Raw genomic sequence first — 18444 nt, 5'->3', positions numbered from 1 at the left:
CATGCTATGAGCTGACTCTTTGTGAGGTTACAGGATTGTTACTAGGACACCTAAAATGGCTCCAGACAGACACCTAAAAAGGGTATGTGGTCTAGGCTCTGACAGGCCAGAGCAAACAAGAAAAAGACTCCACCGACCCTCCTCTGAGCCCGCAGCCAGGTGGTGGCTCATGCAGACAGCGTTAGCAGCACCTATTACAGTTTACTGCTCTCTTTTGGAAAAAAAAGGTGACTGCATCCATTTAGCTGAAAGTGTCTCTTCTGCTGAGCCAGAGCTGTCCCACAAGGTTTTGGGGTCAGTGGCAGCCGTGACATTATATTGTACACACCTCATACCCCCTGTATGTGTTCAGACACAGGATCTTGGAGCTGAATTATAGCTGAGCAGCCATTAGACTGCAGGCTGGAGCCCATGGAGGCTGCTGGAAATCCCCTTCGTTGTCAGCCCTGAGTCTCATTTAGCTCCACAACACCATCCTTTGAAGCCTACCTTTTGGCAGCTTCCTCCACCACCTGCCGTGGGCGAAAATGATCCCTCAGGGACTGCAGTGTTGCTGCAGGGAAGCTCTCTGCATTGCTCTCCATGTAATTAAGCACGTATTCATCAGCATCAGTGATAACAAACCTGTGGCCAAACACTGTGGAAGAGGCATTAAAGCAAGCAGTGCTACCTGCCTTTCAGCGTAGTTAAGTCACTTCATCACCTAGGAGGGAGCATGTTTTCTCCCCTGTGGTTAGGGTCAGAGCTGACTGGGCTATTTGTTGCAATCCTTATAGTGTGAAGGGTTTCACTCACCCAAAGGGAATTTTGTCGCAAGAGCAGCTGCTGAAAGCAAAGACACCATGCTTGGGCTTAAAATGACTCCCCCATTAGCACTGGTGTGTTTCTAATATTTCAGTATTACATTTATTTTCCATACAGGATAGGTTAATGGCCTTTGTTACTGGCCATAGTAACAAAGTTACTGGCAGAGCTTTAACCCTGTGAATCCGGGCAGCTCCCAAAATGTGAACACCTACAATGAAGAACATCTCCCTTTTCCTAATTATGTCTAAGGTCCGAACGCTGACAGTAGGAGAGTTATATCCATTCACACCAGCTGGTGACCTGGTAACTCAATGCAACCAGATCCAGAAGGAGCAGATCTCTCAAATGCAGGAAGACTTGTGCACTGTCTGTGCCACAGAGGACAGGTCAGGCACTGGAAACCCAATGCTCAGAGCATTCCTAAGCCAGGCCGGATCTTACCTTCAATCGTAGAACCTATGATGAAGTCAGAGGGCCCGTAGTACGTGGCATTGTCTGTAGTAGAGCCTGGTTTGGCGACCCTGGTCTTTCCTAAGTACTTGCCCCCAATGATGCCGGAGTTACGGACTGGGGGTTCGTAGATGCTGATCATGTCATTGGAGAGGAAATAAGAGAGGATGAAACGACGCTTACTGTCCTCGGGGTTTGGTGACTCCTAGAAGAAAGGTAGTAGCTTTGGGAAAGAACATTTGAACCAGGTTTCTTTTTTTCCTGAGGAGCTCAGGACTACAATGTAACCTGCTAATAATAAGAGCCCAGAGTTCATAGCTTTTTTTCTAGCTGACTAAACAAGGCAGTTGATATAGGCAAAAGCTGCAGATACACTGACACAAGGTAACTAAGCCCTAGACAGCATTAAATACCTGAATTTCAAAGGTTACTTGTTCCTGTTGGGCTAACAAGCAGAATTTGGGATGCAGTGACCAAATGCATTCAGTGTTTCCAGACTGCGTAATCCAAGAGAAAGGAATATCCTATATGGAATGATTCATCCAGAGGAATTCCAGCTGTAAAGTTTACCATTAAACTTATATTTTTCATTCTAATGGTTGCCTGAGAGGGGCCGGTGCTGCTTGGTGCTCTTACTCACAGGAAGACACTCCCCTCACACACCAGTGGGTTTACTTGCTTAGCTTAAAATTAAGTTGATCTTAACTCGTCAGCTGTGACCTTTAGGAACTCCTGCACAAAAGAGAAAAGAAATCAGCCCTTGTTCACCCTGAGTGTTTGGAGAGGGCAGGCACCAGGCAGCACAGGAAATGCCAATGCTGCTGCTGGACGTGCCAGAGGTTCCTTGCATAAACCAGCTGCAAAGCTGGCACAAATGCGAGGGCCTGAACGCTGCGGGTGGAAAGCGCCGTCCCCGTGGTCTGTCCCCAGCTTCTGCACCGGCACTTTGCTGCTCTGCCAGCACAGCCCCTTGCTGGCTGCTGCAGCTGGGACTGGCCTGGGGAAGGACAGGTGCTGAGAGCCAGCAGCAGAGAGCCAGCAAGCTCACGCTTCTGGCAGCAGTTGGAGGCAGGCAGAGGCACGGTGCCCAGTTGCAATGCAGTTTCAATGAGGGCCATCTGTCACGTGCTGATGTCAGTGGGAGTTTTTCCATAAATGGCTGTGGTTTTGTAGCACGTCTATTTTGCGCTGCCTGGCCTTGTTTTTTTTCCTACCTTTGCGTGCTACTAATTGTCACAGCAAGTACGCAGTAACCCAGGGGCATCCCCTAAGAGTCATGAGCCTGTGCTCAGGGAAATCTCTTGTCCCACCAGCACAGAAGAAAATTTGCTAGCAGCCTTGTCTGAGCAGCCTGTTTTTCCCATCCTTCTGACTCTACAACATGAACTGATGTAAGCGCTATATCACCAAGGAAAACTCTTACCAGGGCCACCTGGTATCGCAGCACTTTGTGGTCGTTCTCTAGCATCTTAATTATATCTTTCCGGGGAGGCTTTGGAAACAGAGAAAAGCAGTTCTGAAGAGAGTCTTCAAGGAAGCCGTAACCATTATAGGGAGGAATTACCTGCAGCCAGGGGAGATACCAAGCAGAAACAGCTGAAACTAAGAACAAGACAATGTTTGCAAGACAGCTTATCAGAAACCATCTGTTTGGAAAGAACTCTTCTGTCACCAGGTGGCAACAGCTGTGCCACCCTGCTCAGTAAAGATGCTACTAGCCCAATCATGTGTTGGACCCGTTATTTAGAGAAACTTAAGAGAGCTAAGAAAATTTTAGTCTGTAAGCCAGGTAATTTCTTTGAATAAAGAGACTAATGGTATGCTAATAACTTAACCCTTCCTGTGCAGAGGAACTCAGTCATCTAAATGGTTACACTGCTAACCAAAGCCCCATCACGTCTGTGGGCTAGGCCAGCTAACACTCTGCACTATTCCTGGGCTCAGTCTGGGAGATAACATGGGCAATGACTATCCCCAGCAAGCACTTTGGACTTAGCAACCCTTTTTTGGAGAATGAGGGAGAGCTTAGTGGTATGAGTACAGCCAGACTGTGCCAGTTAGTTTCCCAGTCAGAAAACAAACCCTGACATTATTTCATTTTCTGGTATAGACATAACCAGAGTGCTTTCTATCACCATTAGCAAGTGCTCTGTCCTTTATGCTATTCACAATTGACAGTTTCAGAGGGTTTTCCCTGTTATATGACTTATAACCATCCTTGCCTTGTCTTCCTCAAGGTACTTGCTTACAGCTTTTCTTTATGCTGAACCTCTTTACAACCTCTTGCTAAGCTGAACCTATACTTTACAACCAGAGCTTACACAGTCTGCAGCTTTCCCTCCCTTCCTTTGGGAAATTGTTTACAGTACCTGGGGCACTTCCTCAGGTGGTTTCTCCTTTATCTCCACTGGTTGGAAGTCTGTGATGCCAAATTTGTCACGATAGAAGCTTCGTGTGAACTCATCGCAATCGTAGATGAAGAAAGTGCGTCCAAGGAGGGTGGTGGATTTGCCAACAGCAAAATCTTTAGCTGTGTACCACTCAAGTACCTCCTGATCAGAGATTTCCAGCACACAGCTTGGGAAGGTCTCTAAAGCACAAGGGAGCAAAAAGAAAAATAAATCAATCAGGTAGATGTTAATATTTCATTGCAAAAAGGAGTACAAAAGCAAGTTGTATAAAAATCTCCACGGAGCTGTTGGTATTGCTCTGCTTCCCAAAAGATAAAGACTTTAGTGATCACTGAAAGAACTTTTCTTTGGCCAAAAGCTGATGATGCTTGCAGTGTTCTCATCACAGATGCTCCAGACTTGATGTATCTCTGACACAGCTTCCACATCTACACCCACCCACTGAGGCACTTTAGCACAAGCAGATGTGCTGGCTGGTCTAAACTTACTTTTCTTCTCCACAAAGGTTTTGGGCAAGCGTTGGCGTTTTATCAGTACTGGGAATGGGTCTCTGCCATCGTTGTGCTTGTGGACCTCCCGAACCTCCACCGTGTCATCTGCCAAGTAGTAATGTATGATGTAAGGCCGATTCTCACCAAACATGCTGGTGGTGTCATCCCACATGGCATAGAAGCGAAGGACCTGGGGTGGATAAAAAACAGGCACAGAAAACAAACATGGATTAGAATTACTAACACTTTGTCCAAATGAAGTTGATTGAAATGGGTGAGGTGACTGGAGACAACTCAGCACTCTTCTCTGCCAGGAACAGAAGAACCAAGCCCTTGTTATACTGTGGGCACTGGGATGCATGGGCTGCTGAGGCAGCAGAGGGAAGGGCCTGGAGAGCTGAACAGGCCTGGCTTATCTTGACTGCAGCCACGAGAGAGAACAATATGTGCTAAGGCAAGAAATTTAGTTCAGGAAGTGTGAGGAGAAATGGGGGGAAAAGTGATTAAAAACTAGCAGAAAATACTTACCCAAGGTGAGTAGGGAAGTCCTCTTAATGGAGGTGATTTTTCTAATGAAACTTAACAAAGTAGGACAGAATATAGTTTTGACTTTTAAACCTCTTTGAGGTTTCATGGCCCATTCTTTAGTACTCTCATGATGAGGAAGGCAGAGGGGAATGTATGGAGCTGTCCTAAGGAGACTGCATTCACTATAAACCCCATCTTATTTCTTACTATTGGAAATATGTTTTAATGCCACAGAAGTCAAACACCTCATATTGCAGTGCTTCCAAGTCCATCGCTTACTGGTGCAATGCCTGCTTAGCTTTGTGGGATCACGTTGACCTACTGGCAATCTAACAAATTCAAGTGGCGGGCACTGCTTTGGGAGCGCTGCACTCAGTGGACCAGCTCAAACGTTCCCCAAGGTGCAGCTCCTAAACACACAACCCAATAGCTGTCACAGGCAGAGCTGGCCCAGGCGTGACTGCATCATCCCCACTCATATTAGAACTGCATCCGCTCCTATCTGCTAACTTTCCAAGGCAGGTGGCCTACAGCATCCCAAAAGAAAGCAAGAAAGAGATGAAGGATCTGGAGAACGGGCTCTGCAGTCCAAAGAGAAACTGTTCACAAGGCACAAAGTTGAGCAAAAAAATGATTTTGTTTCTCACTAACACCAAGAAAGAAGCAAATTTGGAGTCTGTGCAGTGGACTGGAGTTTTTTAGAATGATTAGAGTTGCAGGCACTCATAAGACCCAGGTTTCTATGACACATATAGACTATAACGTGGGTGATTGCTGCCAGCTCACTCACCTGCTTGTCGTAAGTCAGAAACTGCTTCAGTTGGTCGAAATCTGATGGTGTGATGTACATGCGCATGGGCATCCGACGCATTTCTGTGTAAGGATCAAAAACCATTTTCTCTGGAGGGTTCAGTTCAATTCCTTGGCTCTCCAGGAACACCTAGGAAAGTCACCTGAGGTATTAGTTGCTGCCATGAGTTCTAAAGATAAGAGGTGACTAGAGATAGGTGACTTTGTCTGCCTTTTCATTGCTCAGGGCAGTCCTGCCCTCAGTGTCCTAAGTCAGATTTTACTTAAGCACCATCTTCCTTGACCTTAGGGACTTTAAATGGAGGATAACAGTTGGGTTGATCTATTTTATGTAAACCAAAAAGATTAAGTAAATGCATAACCATGGATGTAGTCAGTCTAAATTTGCAAGAGACACAGGGTTCTCCATTCCATCAGACAATGGAAGTTAGTGTGACCCATTCCAGGCCCGCTGAGGCCCCTCTGGCCAGAAGGATGTGTGTCCAGAGTTACAGCTTTAGCTCCTCTTCCAGGAGGAGCACTTTTCCCACAGAAGGAGAACAATCTGTTTGTTTATAAAGGGAATTTTTGGCTTACCTTGGATGCATAAACAAACTCTAGGGTATTGCTTGTGCACTCTGTCACTTAAAACAACCTCTGAAGTCAATGGACTTCTTCCCTGTTTGGCTTTGGGAAGTGGCCCATGAAAATATTCAACCCAGAAAGCACCTGTGCAAACATCTCCAGCAGACTTGTGAGATCACCCTGAAAACTCACAAGGCAGGTTCACGTTTTCAGACTCTTCCGGTCTAGAGGATGCCAGTTAATGATAAAATTGACCGGAGACCTTGAGATGTAGACCCACGTAGCTCATTTCATGTTTTCCGTCAAGCAACCAAGATTAACAGGTGAACCAGCTCTTCATCTGATGTCAACTGACTTTAACGGCCATCCAGTTCCAGCAGAGTAGGCCCCACACACTCTTGACGGATATATATTAATATATTACACACGATTGGGAACATTCCTGGGCACTGAGGCCAACTGGCAAGGAATAACCCTTATCTAAACTCTCTCGGCCTCCAGGATGAGCTGGCTGCATGCAATTCATCTATTGAGAATGGTCCCTGGAGCATTCTAACTCCTGGATTGTTCCTGGGAAGCGCTTGGAAGAATAGTGGTTAGCCAGGGCCCAGATTACACTGGGGACAAACTAAGAGTATACTAGTACATTGGTATTTGTTATTTTTGTTAATGCATTGTTATTATTTAATTTACTGGTACAGAAATAGCCAGAAATAGAAAAGTAAGCAATGAGTAAGCGCTCTTAGGTCAGTTTGTACCACGATTCTCAACCCACTGACCATGAGTGCTCTTCTGGGCTGGCTGTAGATAAATGCAGAGTTACTGACAGCATTCCCTTGCCCTGTTCTTACCAAAGGAGTATTAAGCTGGAAAAGAGCTAAGATAAGATCAGTAATTTCTCTTTCATATATGCACAATGGTTCATTAGGACTCCAAGCAGTTAAACTGTTGTACACACAGAAATGAACTTAGACCAATTTTCTTAACACAGAAATGAGCTTCGAGTTTTTGTTGTACCGAATCTTGCGGTCAGAGAACGGAGTCAAAGCAGCCCTGGGGCAAAAATACTGAGCAGTCATTGTGCCCTCAGCAAGTATCATACCCTGAACTACCTATTGATCTAAGGAAAGAAGTCTCCACAGAACACAAAACGAAAGATCTCAAGCAACCTCAGTGTGAAAGCTGCAGGTACAGGCTACTGGGACTCTAGCAGCTCTTGCCACCTGTAACTCCTGGGGTTCTTCGTGTCAGTATTCTCTGTACAAGCAACACACCTGGGTGAACGGGTCACAGTCGACTATGCGGTACGTCCTGCCATACATGGTGATGTCCATGCCCCGATTCAGGTCCTTCCAGTGGTAATGCTCCCCACGGTCGTTCTTGGGCACGCGATGGCGTCTGATAAGTTTGCCTTGAGGGAGACCAGAGTTCTTCACAACAGGCTCTATGACACATATGCTGTCGTCTTCCAGATAGTAGTAAATACCCACTTGGCGAACACGGTAATGCTCTTCTGTAGAGAGAGGAACATCTTCCTGGAAATAGGCATCGAACTTCAAAATCTGTTGTTTGGGACAACATCCCAAAGGGAGAGAGAAAGAAACAATTTGAACATCATAATTAGTCCGAATAGTTTATTTGTAAGGTGTTTTGACAGTGCAAAATTACTGGATTGTAATCTATAGAATCATCAAAGCCTGCTGTAGCCTAATCTGTGACTAATGGTGGAGGCATCATGAGGGCTTTTATCAGCATTTGCCTTTTATTAGTTTGGTAGGCATGAGACACTTGTAATAAATGTAGTCCTTTCCCTCTTCCTTTGATCACCTGCTATTTTACCTCCTGCCAGGTGCTCAGTTGCTGCCAGTAATCTCGTGACTTTCTTTAATAGTCAGCCTCCTTAAACCAGGGTCTACAAAGCTACCTGGTGATTTCAGCTGAGTTCCACCACATCTGTGGACCTTAAGACCTGCATGGCTCAGGAACTCATATCCATGCAGTACTGAAAGGAAGAGCCAGTGTGTGCTGGAGAAACAAGGAGAGAAATCAGGGCCCAGAGAAAACGCATGCTGCACACCCTGCCAAAAGCCAGTCGCTCACAGTTCCCGTGCGTGAAAGAAGCACGAGTATTCCCTCCAAGAACATTCACTGCCCCTAAGAGGACGTAGGTGGCTAACCGAGCCTTGCACGCCCAGCCTACGTCAGCCTACATTGCTAGGTAAGCAAGCGACTGCTCCTCTGGCCTGAATGAAGGGGCTGAGAAGTGTCTGACAGATTAAACGGCAACATCGACGTGACTCTGAAAGAACAGCCTCTGAAGCAGTAATTAACACAGCACATCTGTTCCCCAGGCTGTCTCACAGACGGGCTGAGGGTTGGCTGCAGGCTGCCTTTGCAGGCCTGCCTGGCAGCGTGCAGCTCCTGCTGTGTGCTCAGGGCTGCTGAGCCCTGCACACTCTGCAGGGACTGCTCCGCCTGGGGCTGCACACGCCCTCGTGGAGCCTGTGCAACATTGAAAATCAAGGGTCAGCTCGGGACTGCTCCAGGCAGACACACAGCCACCTCCTAGACCGATACGATCACCAAGATGTAATGCAGGAAGTACTAACGGGGCAGTGCAGGCTCTAACACGCTGCGGTGACAAGCACGAGCATAAATAGATAGACCACAGGCAGACAGTATGCGAGCACTCCATGGCGGAGTGACTTTTACAGTCTAAGCTCGGTTACAACCTCAATATAGTCCTGGAAATGCAGAAGGGCAGGCTGGCTTTTACAGAGCAGCAGTTATAAACTGAAGCTTTTCAGAGTTAATCAAACTTCTTTTCAAACTCCTGCTGGAAACGCTCCGGCATAACTCGTGGGGAATGTCTTACATCGTTTACGTATTATAATCCTCCTCCTGAGCAAAGAAAGCCTCTTTCAGACTGGGGTTCAGCTGTCTCTGACTAAGGGCAATGGCATCTGAAAACTGCTGTACGCTGTCCCGTGAACCCTGGAGCTGACTGTTTATGTCTCCGAGCTTGGCCAGCTGATATTCCTGGAATAAGCTTCTTTATACCTTTTTGTCAAAAGCCACGTGTGCTGGAATGAAGCCCGAAGGAGGAGCCTGCCTGGCTTGCCCGTAGGTCAGCGTGGGTCTCGTGTTGGATAATTCTTCTAATTCAGCCTGAGAAAGCTGATTCACGTACAGTCGCTCCCCGCCGATCCCCACTGTTGGCAGCCGAGAAAAGGCAAAGCCGTTTTTGTAGCCCAGGGTCTGAGAGCGATGAAAGGATGTTTTCTGGGGAAGAAAAACCAGATGTTAAAATACTACACGAACTCAGCAGAGACGGCTACTGAAAGCACAGAAAAACAGTAAGAGTCGGACATGCAGAATGCCTCCATGGCGTTTTATTATAACCAGCAGTGAATTACAAGCAAATTTTATGCTTAGGTCAAAAAGGCTGAAAAAACCAGTGACCAGAGGAACAAAGCAGCAGTATGATCTCAAATCTAGCTCTGGCACAGACTTACCACAAGCCTCGGTGTCCAGAATGGGGTGACAGCACTCCATCTGCCCTAGTGTTTGTCTCACTAACTCTTTGCTCCCTTCTCTGTGTTCCCGCAGTACAAAGCACCAAGGGACCTCACTGTTACGCCTCATGGAGCTCCCTTGGCTATCGCACAAGGATGGTTGTGCACCTGCTGCGTCTTCTGTTGATATTTCGTCAAACCTCTCCTGGGGATGATATTCAGAGGAGTTTCCTTGCTGCGTTGAGTCAAGGCGTGTCGTGCGCACGGAACTGCAGTCACGAAACACGCCAAAGCACAGCCGCAGGCCCACCACGTCTCCCCACGGCCTGTGCGAAGGTCCACACACGAAAAAAGCCACAAGCACAGCGTAAGGCCCTGTAGCAGATTTGTGAGGCCTGATAAGACAAAGAGAATTCTGTCCTTGTGAGCACTGAATAACGTTGTCTGTAGGAATCACCTGATATTTTTTGCTTTGATGGTTTCTTCTTGGTTTTGACCTTCTTAGAGCCCTTCACCTCTCTTTGCTCCCTGCTTCACGCCAGCTCCTGAGCCGTTCTTGAAGCTAAATCATTATCCAGATGGCACGGGAAGGTCCCTGCTTTGCTTACAGACGCACAACAAGAGAATATCAGAGCTGAAAACAGGATGGGATCTCTGCCTGCCCAGTCGTGTTCGTCACTGCTGAAGATGAAGATCGGACGTGGGTCCCCTCACAGACCACCACATCCGGTACCTCACCTGCAATCCCAAAACCATCTGAAACAGCACAGGGCCGGCTGCACCCACCAGCCTTCAGCACTCAGTGTTCCAGGGAAAACAGGAGAAACTGCAAGTCCCTGATAATAAAGCCTCTGACTTTACCTTGAGTTTTGCCAAATAAAAGAGAACTGTAGGCATTTCCAGATTTTCTTCAGCTCCTTTTCCAGACCTAGACGTGCGATCGGTCCAACCCCAGGCATGTGAACCGCTTCTCCTCCTCCCCCTCTCTGCCCCCCATGGTTAAGCCTCTAATCTCATTCATACCTTCAAGGCCCCACTTGGATTTCAAGTAGCTGCCTGTTTTCTCTCCGAACTGGTGCTGTGCGTCTCGCAATGCTGAGGGCAGAGCAGTTAGGAAAAGAGGTTCAGGTGAAAACAAGAGAATTTACTGAAGACGCGTTGTTAACCGAGTTTTATGAACATTAGCCCTGCCACAGGATTGCCATTTCCTCCCGGTAACCAAGTGCCTTTATACAGGGAAAGCCGTGGGGAAAACGTTCAAGGGGAAACCAAGAAGTTTGGCCTTAAATTGGGCAACAGCGGTGTTTGTCAGAGGCAGACGGGCTTTTAAGGGCCACAGCTGCCTAAAGAAAACACCTCATGAATGAACAAGGCTCCCACGTCGCCGGGCCAGCCCGCATCTCGCGGTATCAGGTAACTAATGTCGCTTTGAAAGGGAAAGCCCAGAATGTAAACTCCTAATCTCAGTCGCTGCCGGTCCCTATCTGAGAAAATCCGCTGAATTAAGTCCTTGGCTAAGTCTATAAAGCCTCGCACAAATGCTGCTTCCCCTGCCGGTGTCTCTGCACACACACAAAGCAATAACTAACCACGGTCTCACTCAAACACAGAGATTTTCTTCTGCACGTCTCAAAATTCACTTGGAAAACCACTAACACGACGCTCATTTTATAGGCTGGCAAAGTGAGGTGATTTCACTCGCTCAGGCTCGTCCTGAGGAGCAGTGCAAAGCCATTTCCGGAGCCTGGATCCCCTTAAAACGTTACCAGTTGTTATTTTAGGGTAACCAGAACTGTTGAACTATCTCCTCTGTTAAGTCCTGTGGGTGTTTCTTGCACGCTGTCGTCAGTACAGCCCTTCACGTGACTAAAGCGGGCAGCATTTTACCAATAGAGGAAATCATATTTTGCTAGGAGCAGAGATTTGCATTGTAAATCTCCAACCCAACAGTGAGAATAGCGCTGAGATAACCCCTATAGCTGCCCGATCGAGGGTGTTTGTTACGAGCAACTGACTCCGCTTACTGCTGAAGACCTCATCCCTGACTTAGAAACCACTTCGGCTGTGCCGGAGGGCACCGCTGAGACCGCACAGCACCAACGACGCGTCCCGGGCTAACCCACACACAAGCAGAAGAAAGAAAAGAGAGCTTCCTCCCCACTCCCAAGGAGCAGTTAAACAGAAGCTTCTGTCGTGAGGGCACCTGGGAAACACTGCAGCCTCCTCCAGAAATAACGTTGTGGTGGCAGGGGATGGAGGGGAGGCAACCTAGGGAAGCGCCAGAAGCTGTGGAAGTGCCGAGTCTGGGAGGGTCGGTGTTCAACAGGAGCATCGAGGACCAGGAGTACCACCTCCAGGCATCTCTCTCCTTTCTTTTTCATTATTTTTCAGTGGAGCACGTCCCATGACAAAGGTCCCTGTGCATGAGGTTCCTTTATCCTGCAATACTAGAGCATGCTGGGGCCCTGCCAGGGAATTCGAATGCATTGGGAGGGAGCAGGGGATGAACAAGGGGACAAACAGGCCTCACTTGAGTACTGAGCTCTCTGGAAATGGGATATTAAGGCCATCCTCAGGGATATTAAGCTCCAGGGGAACGTCAGGCATGCCCTGGTATATCTGCTCCCCGCTGAAGTTTGGCAGCATTGCTTCTGAGGGAGGCACTCCAGAAAATTCAAGGATATTGGATTCTCATCAGAAGACGAGTAATGGCATCAAGACTCGAGATGTTAGTTCCCTGGGGAGAAGGAAGCTGCTCCAAAACAGCACTGGAAGGAGCCCAGGGAGTATCAATTTTCTTCTGTGCTGCTGCTTTCACAAGAGGTTACCGGGGTGGTTTGGGGTTATCAGAACCTCAGCGCGTGGACCGTTGGGAATGGGGAAAAGGAAAGGTTGCTTCTTTGCCTAGGTGTTCATTCAAAGTGCAGAGGATGAGGAAGAGGCTGCTTCTTCCAAGGAGCCTGGGCACAGCTGAGTGGGTCTTGCTTCTTTGGGAAGATCCTGGGGGCTGTGACGGCATCAGCTCTGCGCAGGGATCCCAGTTGTCTAACAGAATATTGGATTCTCAGGTTCCTGAGCATCCCTGTGGTCTGATTAAGTTCTCCAGGGGATACAGAGAAGGCATTTGTGGAAGTTACCGGGTGCCTGCATGGGGCTTGGTTCAGGGCAGTATCAGAGTGAGTATCGGGTCCTGAGATGGGGCAGAGAAGCTGTAGTTTTCCTGGGGGGGGTTCAAGTTTATAAAGTGACTTTGAGGGTACCCCTTCCTTTGGGGTATCACATGAATTGGGAGGGGAAACCTAACTCTGCAAAGCTACCAGGACAATCGCAGGGGCTATCAGATCGATGCAAGATGCAATGGGTTCCTCGGGGATGAGTTTAAGAGTACCAAATCCCCTGTAGGGTGTGCTCAGGGATACCCAGTTCCTTGTGAACAGGCTTGAAATCACACTGGGGGCACTCAGGGAGCACCAGGTCTCCTGTGGGTGACCTCAGGGGTACCAGGCGGGGTCAGAGCGTTCAGGTCCCAAGGAGTGAGATCGGCAGGTGCCTGTTGGCTTTGGGAAACACCCGGACACGGAGGATCGGTGGGTATTCGGTCCCTTGGGGAGCACCAGGTGAGCTTAGAGGGCACCAGGTCCCTTGGGTGCCACCTCGGTGGGCGTCACCTCAGCGGGTGTCACCTCGGTGGGTACCCCAAAAGGGTGCCCAGTGCGTTTGCGGGCTTCCCAGCTCGCCAGGCATGGGTTGACAGGACGCCGGTGAACTGGGGAGCTACCACAACCCTCGGGGGAATCAGCGGGCGGTCTGCGGGACCAGCGGCTTCCCTGGGGCTGGGCTCAGGGAGGGACAACACGTCCCCTGGAGGGACAGCAGGCGGATGTGGGGACAGCAGCGCTGCCAGGGAGCCAGGGGAGGGTCTGAGGGAGCGCTGGGGGTCCCTGAGGGGGTCCCTGAGGGGGTGCCCGGGGAGGGGGGGGGGGGGTGTTTATCCCCTAGGCCAGCCCGCTATTGCGGGGGGAGGCGTCCCAGGAGGACGGGACCAGAAGCACGGACGCCGGGGGCCCCGGGATAGCGTGCTGCCGGGCGGCTGGGCTCACCGTGGGGTCCCTGAAGGCGCAGCCCGGCAGGAAGGGCAGCGCCGGGCCCCGCTCCGAGCTCATGGCGGCGGCCGCGCTCCTGCCCCGGGGGCGACGCCGTCTCCATGGCAACCGCCCGCCCTCCCCCCCGCGTTCTGTGCGCATGCGCCCGCCGTCGGGACGCGCGTGCGCGCCGGGCGACCCGGAGCGGTTGCCATGGCAACGGGCGGGCCCGCGGCCTCGGCTGAGGCCCTGGGAGGCCTCAGGGCCCTCGGGTGTTTTATTCTGGGAGCCCTCAGGTCACAGCTGGGGCTGTGCCCCCCCCCCCCGTGTTAAAATGTCCCCAACGGGGGGCGGGAGCCCAGCCTTCCCCTCTGGGAGTTGTGCGCTGTGGGGTGCCCAGGGAGAGAAGGAGTTTAGGGGGCAAATCCATACCCCGAGTGCTCAAAATACTTCCAGAGAAGTGACTGTGCTGATTTATTATGTATATAGTGTGTATATTAGCAGCGGGTTGTAACACTGACATCATTCCCCTCTTCTCTGCACGATTTTTTCACTCCAGAAGGAAGCAGCAAAAAAATCAGGAGGGTCACCAAGAAGAAAGTTGCTGGGCAAAAGTCGCTGTTAAGCGTAACAGATAAAAAGAAAGCCAAGTAATCGCCACAGTAAAGAAGTTTTCTGTATTTCTTTCCCTTGGTGTCTTTATCATCAGCGTTCAAGACAGACCAGGCTGCGATTCAAGGGCAGGCAGCGGGATCTGGGAGTTTTGTAAGCAGAAGTCAGGCGGAGAGAAACACGCTCTCTCTAAGCATGCTGTGGGAGAGAGAAGAAAACCAGGCAGTGAGAGATAAAGAATGGCTCTGATGAGCCTAGAAAGGAAAATAACAGACTGAAGGCCAAGCAGGGCTGAAAGAGATGGGTCTGAGAGACAGCAAGCAGCTAGCGTGGCTGTGGACTCGGATGCGGGTGCTGAGACCCAAGCGCCTCTCTGATTTCTCCTGGTGTATTCAAGCACCATTTAGCAGGCGTCTTGAACTCAGCAAGGGCCAGAACCTTCCTCAGAGAAGGAAACTTGCCTGCTATCCTCTTACCGTCCTCTAAGCAAGAGACAGCAGCTTTTTCACAAGGCTGTGTGGCAGTGTGCTCTTTGAGCAATGGGGCGGGAGAGCTGCTGTCCCCCACTTTGCATGAGAGGGGGACTAAAGCAAAGAGAGGCCATCACAAAGGGGGATTTTAGGCTCTAGACATGAGCAAGGAGAGGATCAGAACACTTTAGTCTCCCTGAATATATTCCCCCTGAGTGTTTCTGGGGAGATGGGAATGAAGAAATGACAATTAAGCAAAGCCATGGCAGAAGTTAATACTTTGTTAGAAATACCATAAAGCAGGAGAGGGGAGAAATGGGGAATAAAGAATTGAACTCAGAACATCTTGATCCAGCTGCATCTTTGACACCCATCTGCTTCTGTTACAGGCGAGTCAGACTTGCAAAGGTTAAGGCGAGCCTCTTTAGCTTCCTACATCTCTACAGCCCTACTCCTAAAAAGGAGAAGGATCAGTGTTTCCTATATCAAGATTTCCTAGCTCTTATCTACTTAAAGCTCGTATATTTTGGGGCAAAGGCTGTGCTGTTACATGTACTTACACCCCTGTCATGTATGGTAACAAAAAGTCTGCCCTGTGAATCCCATGCTAAGAGCGGACAATGTTTCAGCACACCCCATCTGTGGTCCGATAGATTTGAGGACTGCTTCCAATGGGTCTGTTAAAAAACACTTGGAAGCACAGGCTTGTTGGCAGCAGGCTGAAATCTGATAGTCGAGTATCCAAAATCAGGGATTCAGAAATCAGTCTGTTCTCCCTCACCGCTTCCTACACTGCTTTGTCGTCATGCACAGCCTTTGTCCAACTGACACCTTGAAGCAATGCAAGCTTGGATTTTTTTTCCTTTCTTCCACCTCATCTATTGGCCCTCAATAGGCAAGTATTTGATAGAGGTATGTTAGGATACTGCTAAAGAATGAGGTTAGTGCTTTTCATATCTGAAGGAACTGTTTTTGATTGAGAGTAGGTCTTACCTTCAACCAGAAGAAAACAAAGAACTACAGGATAAAGAAAAAGAGATCACTGGGGACAGCTGCAAAGTTTAAGGCCCAGCTGTTAGCTTAATGCTTTATTTCAGGTATGTTCAATCCTGATTTTCAGGCTGTTAAGGCTCTACTTCTCTGTTCTGCAGTCAACAGGAGAAGCAGTCAACGCTGGGAAGTATTCTTCCCCTGACCTAGTTGCTGAGACCATCTTCAACAGCAGCTTAACGGAACAAGGGAGGAAACATCTCAGAGCTGCTCGCTAACGCTCTGCCTCTTAGCCCGTTGTTTCCAGAGAGCTGCAAGGATAAGACCAGGCAAAGATTGCCTGTGGGTAACAGAACCTCTTCTGAGGCAACTCAGAATATCTGCTGCAACATCTGGGGCTTGAAGTAAAAATCATACCTTCCCTCACATTCTCCCCTCTGTGGCCGGTGACACAGGAAATAACCAGATTAAAATACTTTGCTCCTCTGACTCGGAAGCTCTTTTATTTTTTGCATTTGACTTCTTCATCTGCTTGGGATAAGCCAGTTCACTCTCGCTGATAACCATATCTAGCTTTTCACGCCTTAAGGATTTGTATATGTAAAATCAAAGAGTAAAGGGCATGTAGTAAACACGTTCCCTAAAACAGTATTGCCAAGCAATTTCTCAGCATACCAAAAGTCTCTATTTTTGCTTCTTGTCAAAAAGGTTAACAGCCCTGTTTTGGTATTTTGTCCCGTTCCTCTTCGGTTTTTGCTTCATGGAAACGTAAAACTTTGCCCGAACTCACTTGGCAAAATCCCTGTCGCTTACGCAGAGGGCGAGACGTTAGCGAAGCACATCCCTCGCTCAGAAAGAAATGCATCTCCTCGCAGGGCTGGCTGCCCGCCCGCTTGAAGGGCAGCATTTTTTCCTAAGCTTGTCTGGAGTGCTGAAGCAGAGCCCTGAAGGCTCTGCTTTCGTGGCACTGGAGGCCTCTTTGGGCTACAGACGAAGACATCTCGCCCTCTGCTGGGTGAAAACGTGATTGTACGGAAGCCTTGCCCTGCACATCATCTTAAATAATGACTAAAATTATTCGTATGGTGCTAATAAAAAGGAAAAAAATGCATTTTTTTTTTATGGGACTGAAATTCACACTGAGTGTATATCCTAGGGATGAAGTGTGTATGTGATTGCACATGGTCCTACTGGTAAGGAGGGCTTGGGACTAGGAATAACAGGTGAGGGAGAGTTACCAGCCCCTGCAAGGGAGCGATGGACGGGGTTGATAAGCAAATAGCTTGGAGACCTATGCCAGAAACGGATATTAAAATCAACAAAACAAAGTTTAAGCGGGGGCACCCGCAGCATTTGCATAGAAGCGAGGAAGTGCAGTAGTGTGGAGAAATCCCCAAAACCTCAACGCAAAGCTCTGACACGAAAGGGAAGCACACGGAGGGTGAAAGCAGGGACAGGTTCCTGTATTCCTGTGATGAACACGGGAATATGATTGAGCACCCAGGGATGAAGTTAGGAAAGCCAAAGCCCAGGTGGAATTGAATCCGGACAGGGATGTCAAAGGCTATAGGATGGGCTTCTGTAAGTGCAACAGTGACAAAAGGAAGGCTAGGGAAAATGGGAGCCTGTTGCTGCATGGATGCTGCTGGTGGTGCAGGTCTGTTTAACACCTTTATTATTAGCCTGGATGATGGGGCACAGCGCTCCCGCAGCAAGGCTGCAGATGACACACAGCTGGGGGGAGCGGTGGATATGCCGGAGGGTCGTGCTGGCATCCCGAGGGACCTGGGCAGGCAGGAGAGGGGGGCTGACACAAACCTGCAGCTCGACGAGGAGAAGCCCAAAGTCCTGCCCCTGGGGAGGAACAGGCCCAGCACCAGGACAGGCTGGGGGCACCCAGCTGGAAAGCGGCTCTGCAGAAACAGACCTGGGGGCCTGGGGGGCACTGAGGTGAACGTGAGCCAGCGATGGGCCCTTGGGCAAAGAAAGGGCTGCGTTAAGCAAAGCATCGCCTGCAGGTCGAGGGAGGGGATCCTGCCCCTCTGCTCAGCACTGGTGAGGCTGCACCTGGAGTGCTGGGACCAGTCCTGGGCCCCCCAGCACTGAGAGACCTGGGCCCAGCGGGGAGAGCCCAGCCCGGGGCCCCCAGGGTGCTGCCGGGCCCGGAGCCCCCGTGCTGTGAGGAGAGGCTGCGAGAGCTGGGGCTGCTCGGCCTGGAGCAGAGGAGGCTCCGGGGGAGCTCCCCCATGGCCGTCAGGACCCGCAGGGAGGTGCGGAGAGGCCGGAGCCATTTTCTTTTTATGTGGGTGCCGGAGGACATCTTCAAAAGCTGCCTGGACATGGTCCTGGGCACCCTGCTGTGGGTGGCCTTGTCTGAGCAGGGATTGAACCAGACGGCCTCCAGAGGTCCCCGCCAACCTCAACCAGTCAGCGATTCTGCAAGAGGATGTCCTTCTGGCCATCAATGGCTGCATCTCTTTGGCTTAATTTTAAGCACGCACTTACATCGCTTGCTTGAACAGGCTCCTGTATTCACAGCTCGGCCACAGGAGCTGCACTGCTTTGGGCCAGGCCACCACGGCACTTCAGATACTCGCCTCTGGCAGAAATCAAGGAAAACTTGGGCACCCAAATACTCTTGTGGATGATGAACTTAATCCCTCTAATCAGTGTCAGGGCATAATTATCACAGAATTACTACGAAACCTGGAAGG

At 49.6% G+C, this 18444-nt stretch overlaps 1 protein-coding gene across 1 annotated transcript in view; it reads right to left on the bottom strand.

Annotated features, from left to right (window-relative positions):
• The window catches only part of EFHC1 (EF-hand domain containing 1), a 25316-nt gene extending 6873 nt beyond the window's left edge, over positions 1–18443 (bottom strand). Inside the window, exons 1-9 of the mRNA XM_080586046.1 lie at positions 13677–18443; positions 9122–9343; positions 7336–7623; positions 5478–5627; positions 4157–4349; positions 3627–3847; positions 2681–2821; positions 1249–1462; positions 490–637 (exon numbers count right to left, since the gene is read on the bottom strand). Coding sequence (XP_080442172.1) covers positions 490–637; positions 1249–1462; positions 2681–2821; positions 3627–3847; positions 4157–4349; positions 5478–5627; positions 7336–7623; positions 9122–9343; positions 13677–13820 — 1721 coding nt within the window. The 5' untranslated portion in view covers positions 13821–18443. The remainder of the gene's footprint in view (positions 1–489; positions 638–1248; positions 1463–2680; positions 2822–3626; positions 3848–4156; positions 4350–5477; positions 5628–7335; positions 7624–9121; positions 9344–13676) is intronic.
• Between the last annotated feature and the right edge of the window lies 1 nt (position 18444).

The sequence above is a fragment of the Anser brachyrhynchus genome (assembly GCF_964034855.1).
Source record: "Anser brachyrhynchus genome assembly, chromosome: 3".
Classification (NCBI taxonomy): Eukaryota; Metazoa; Chordata; class Aves; order Anseriformes; family Anatidae; genus Anser; species Anser brachyrhynchus.
This window is presented reverse-complemented; position numbering and strand designations above follow the sequence as displayed.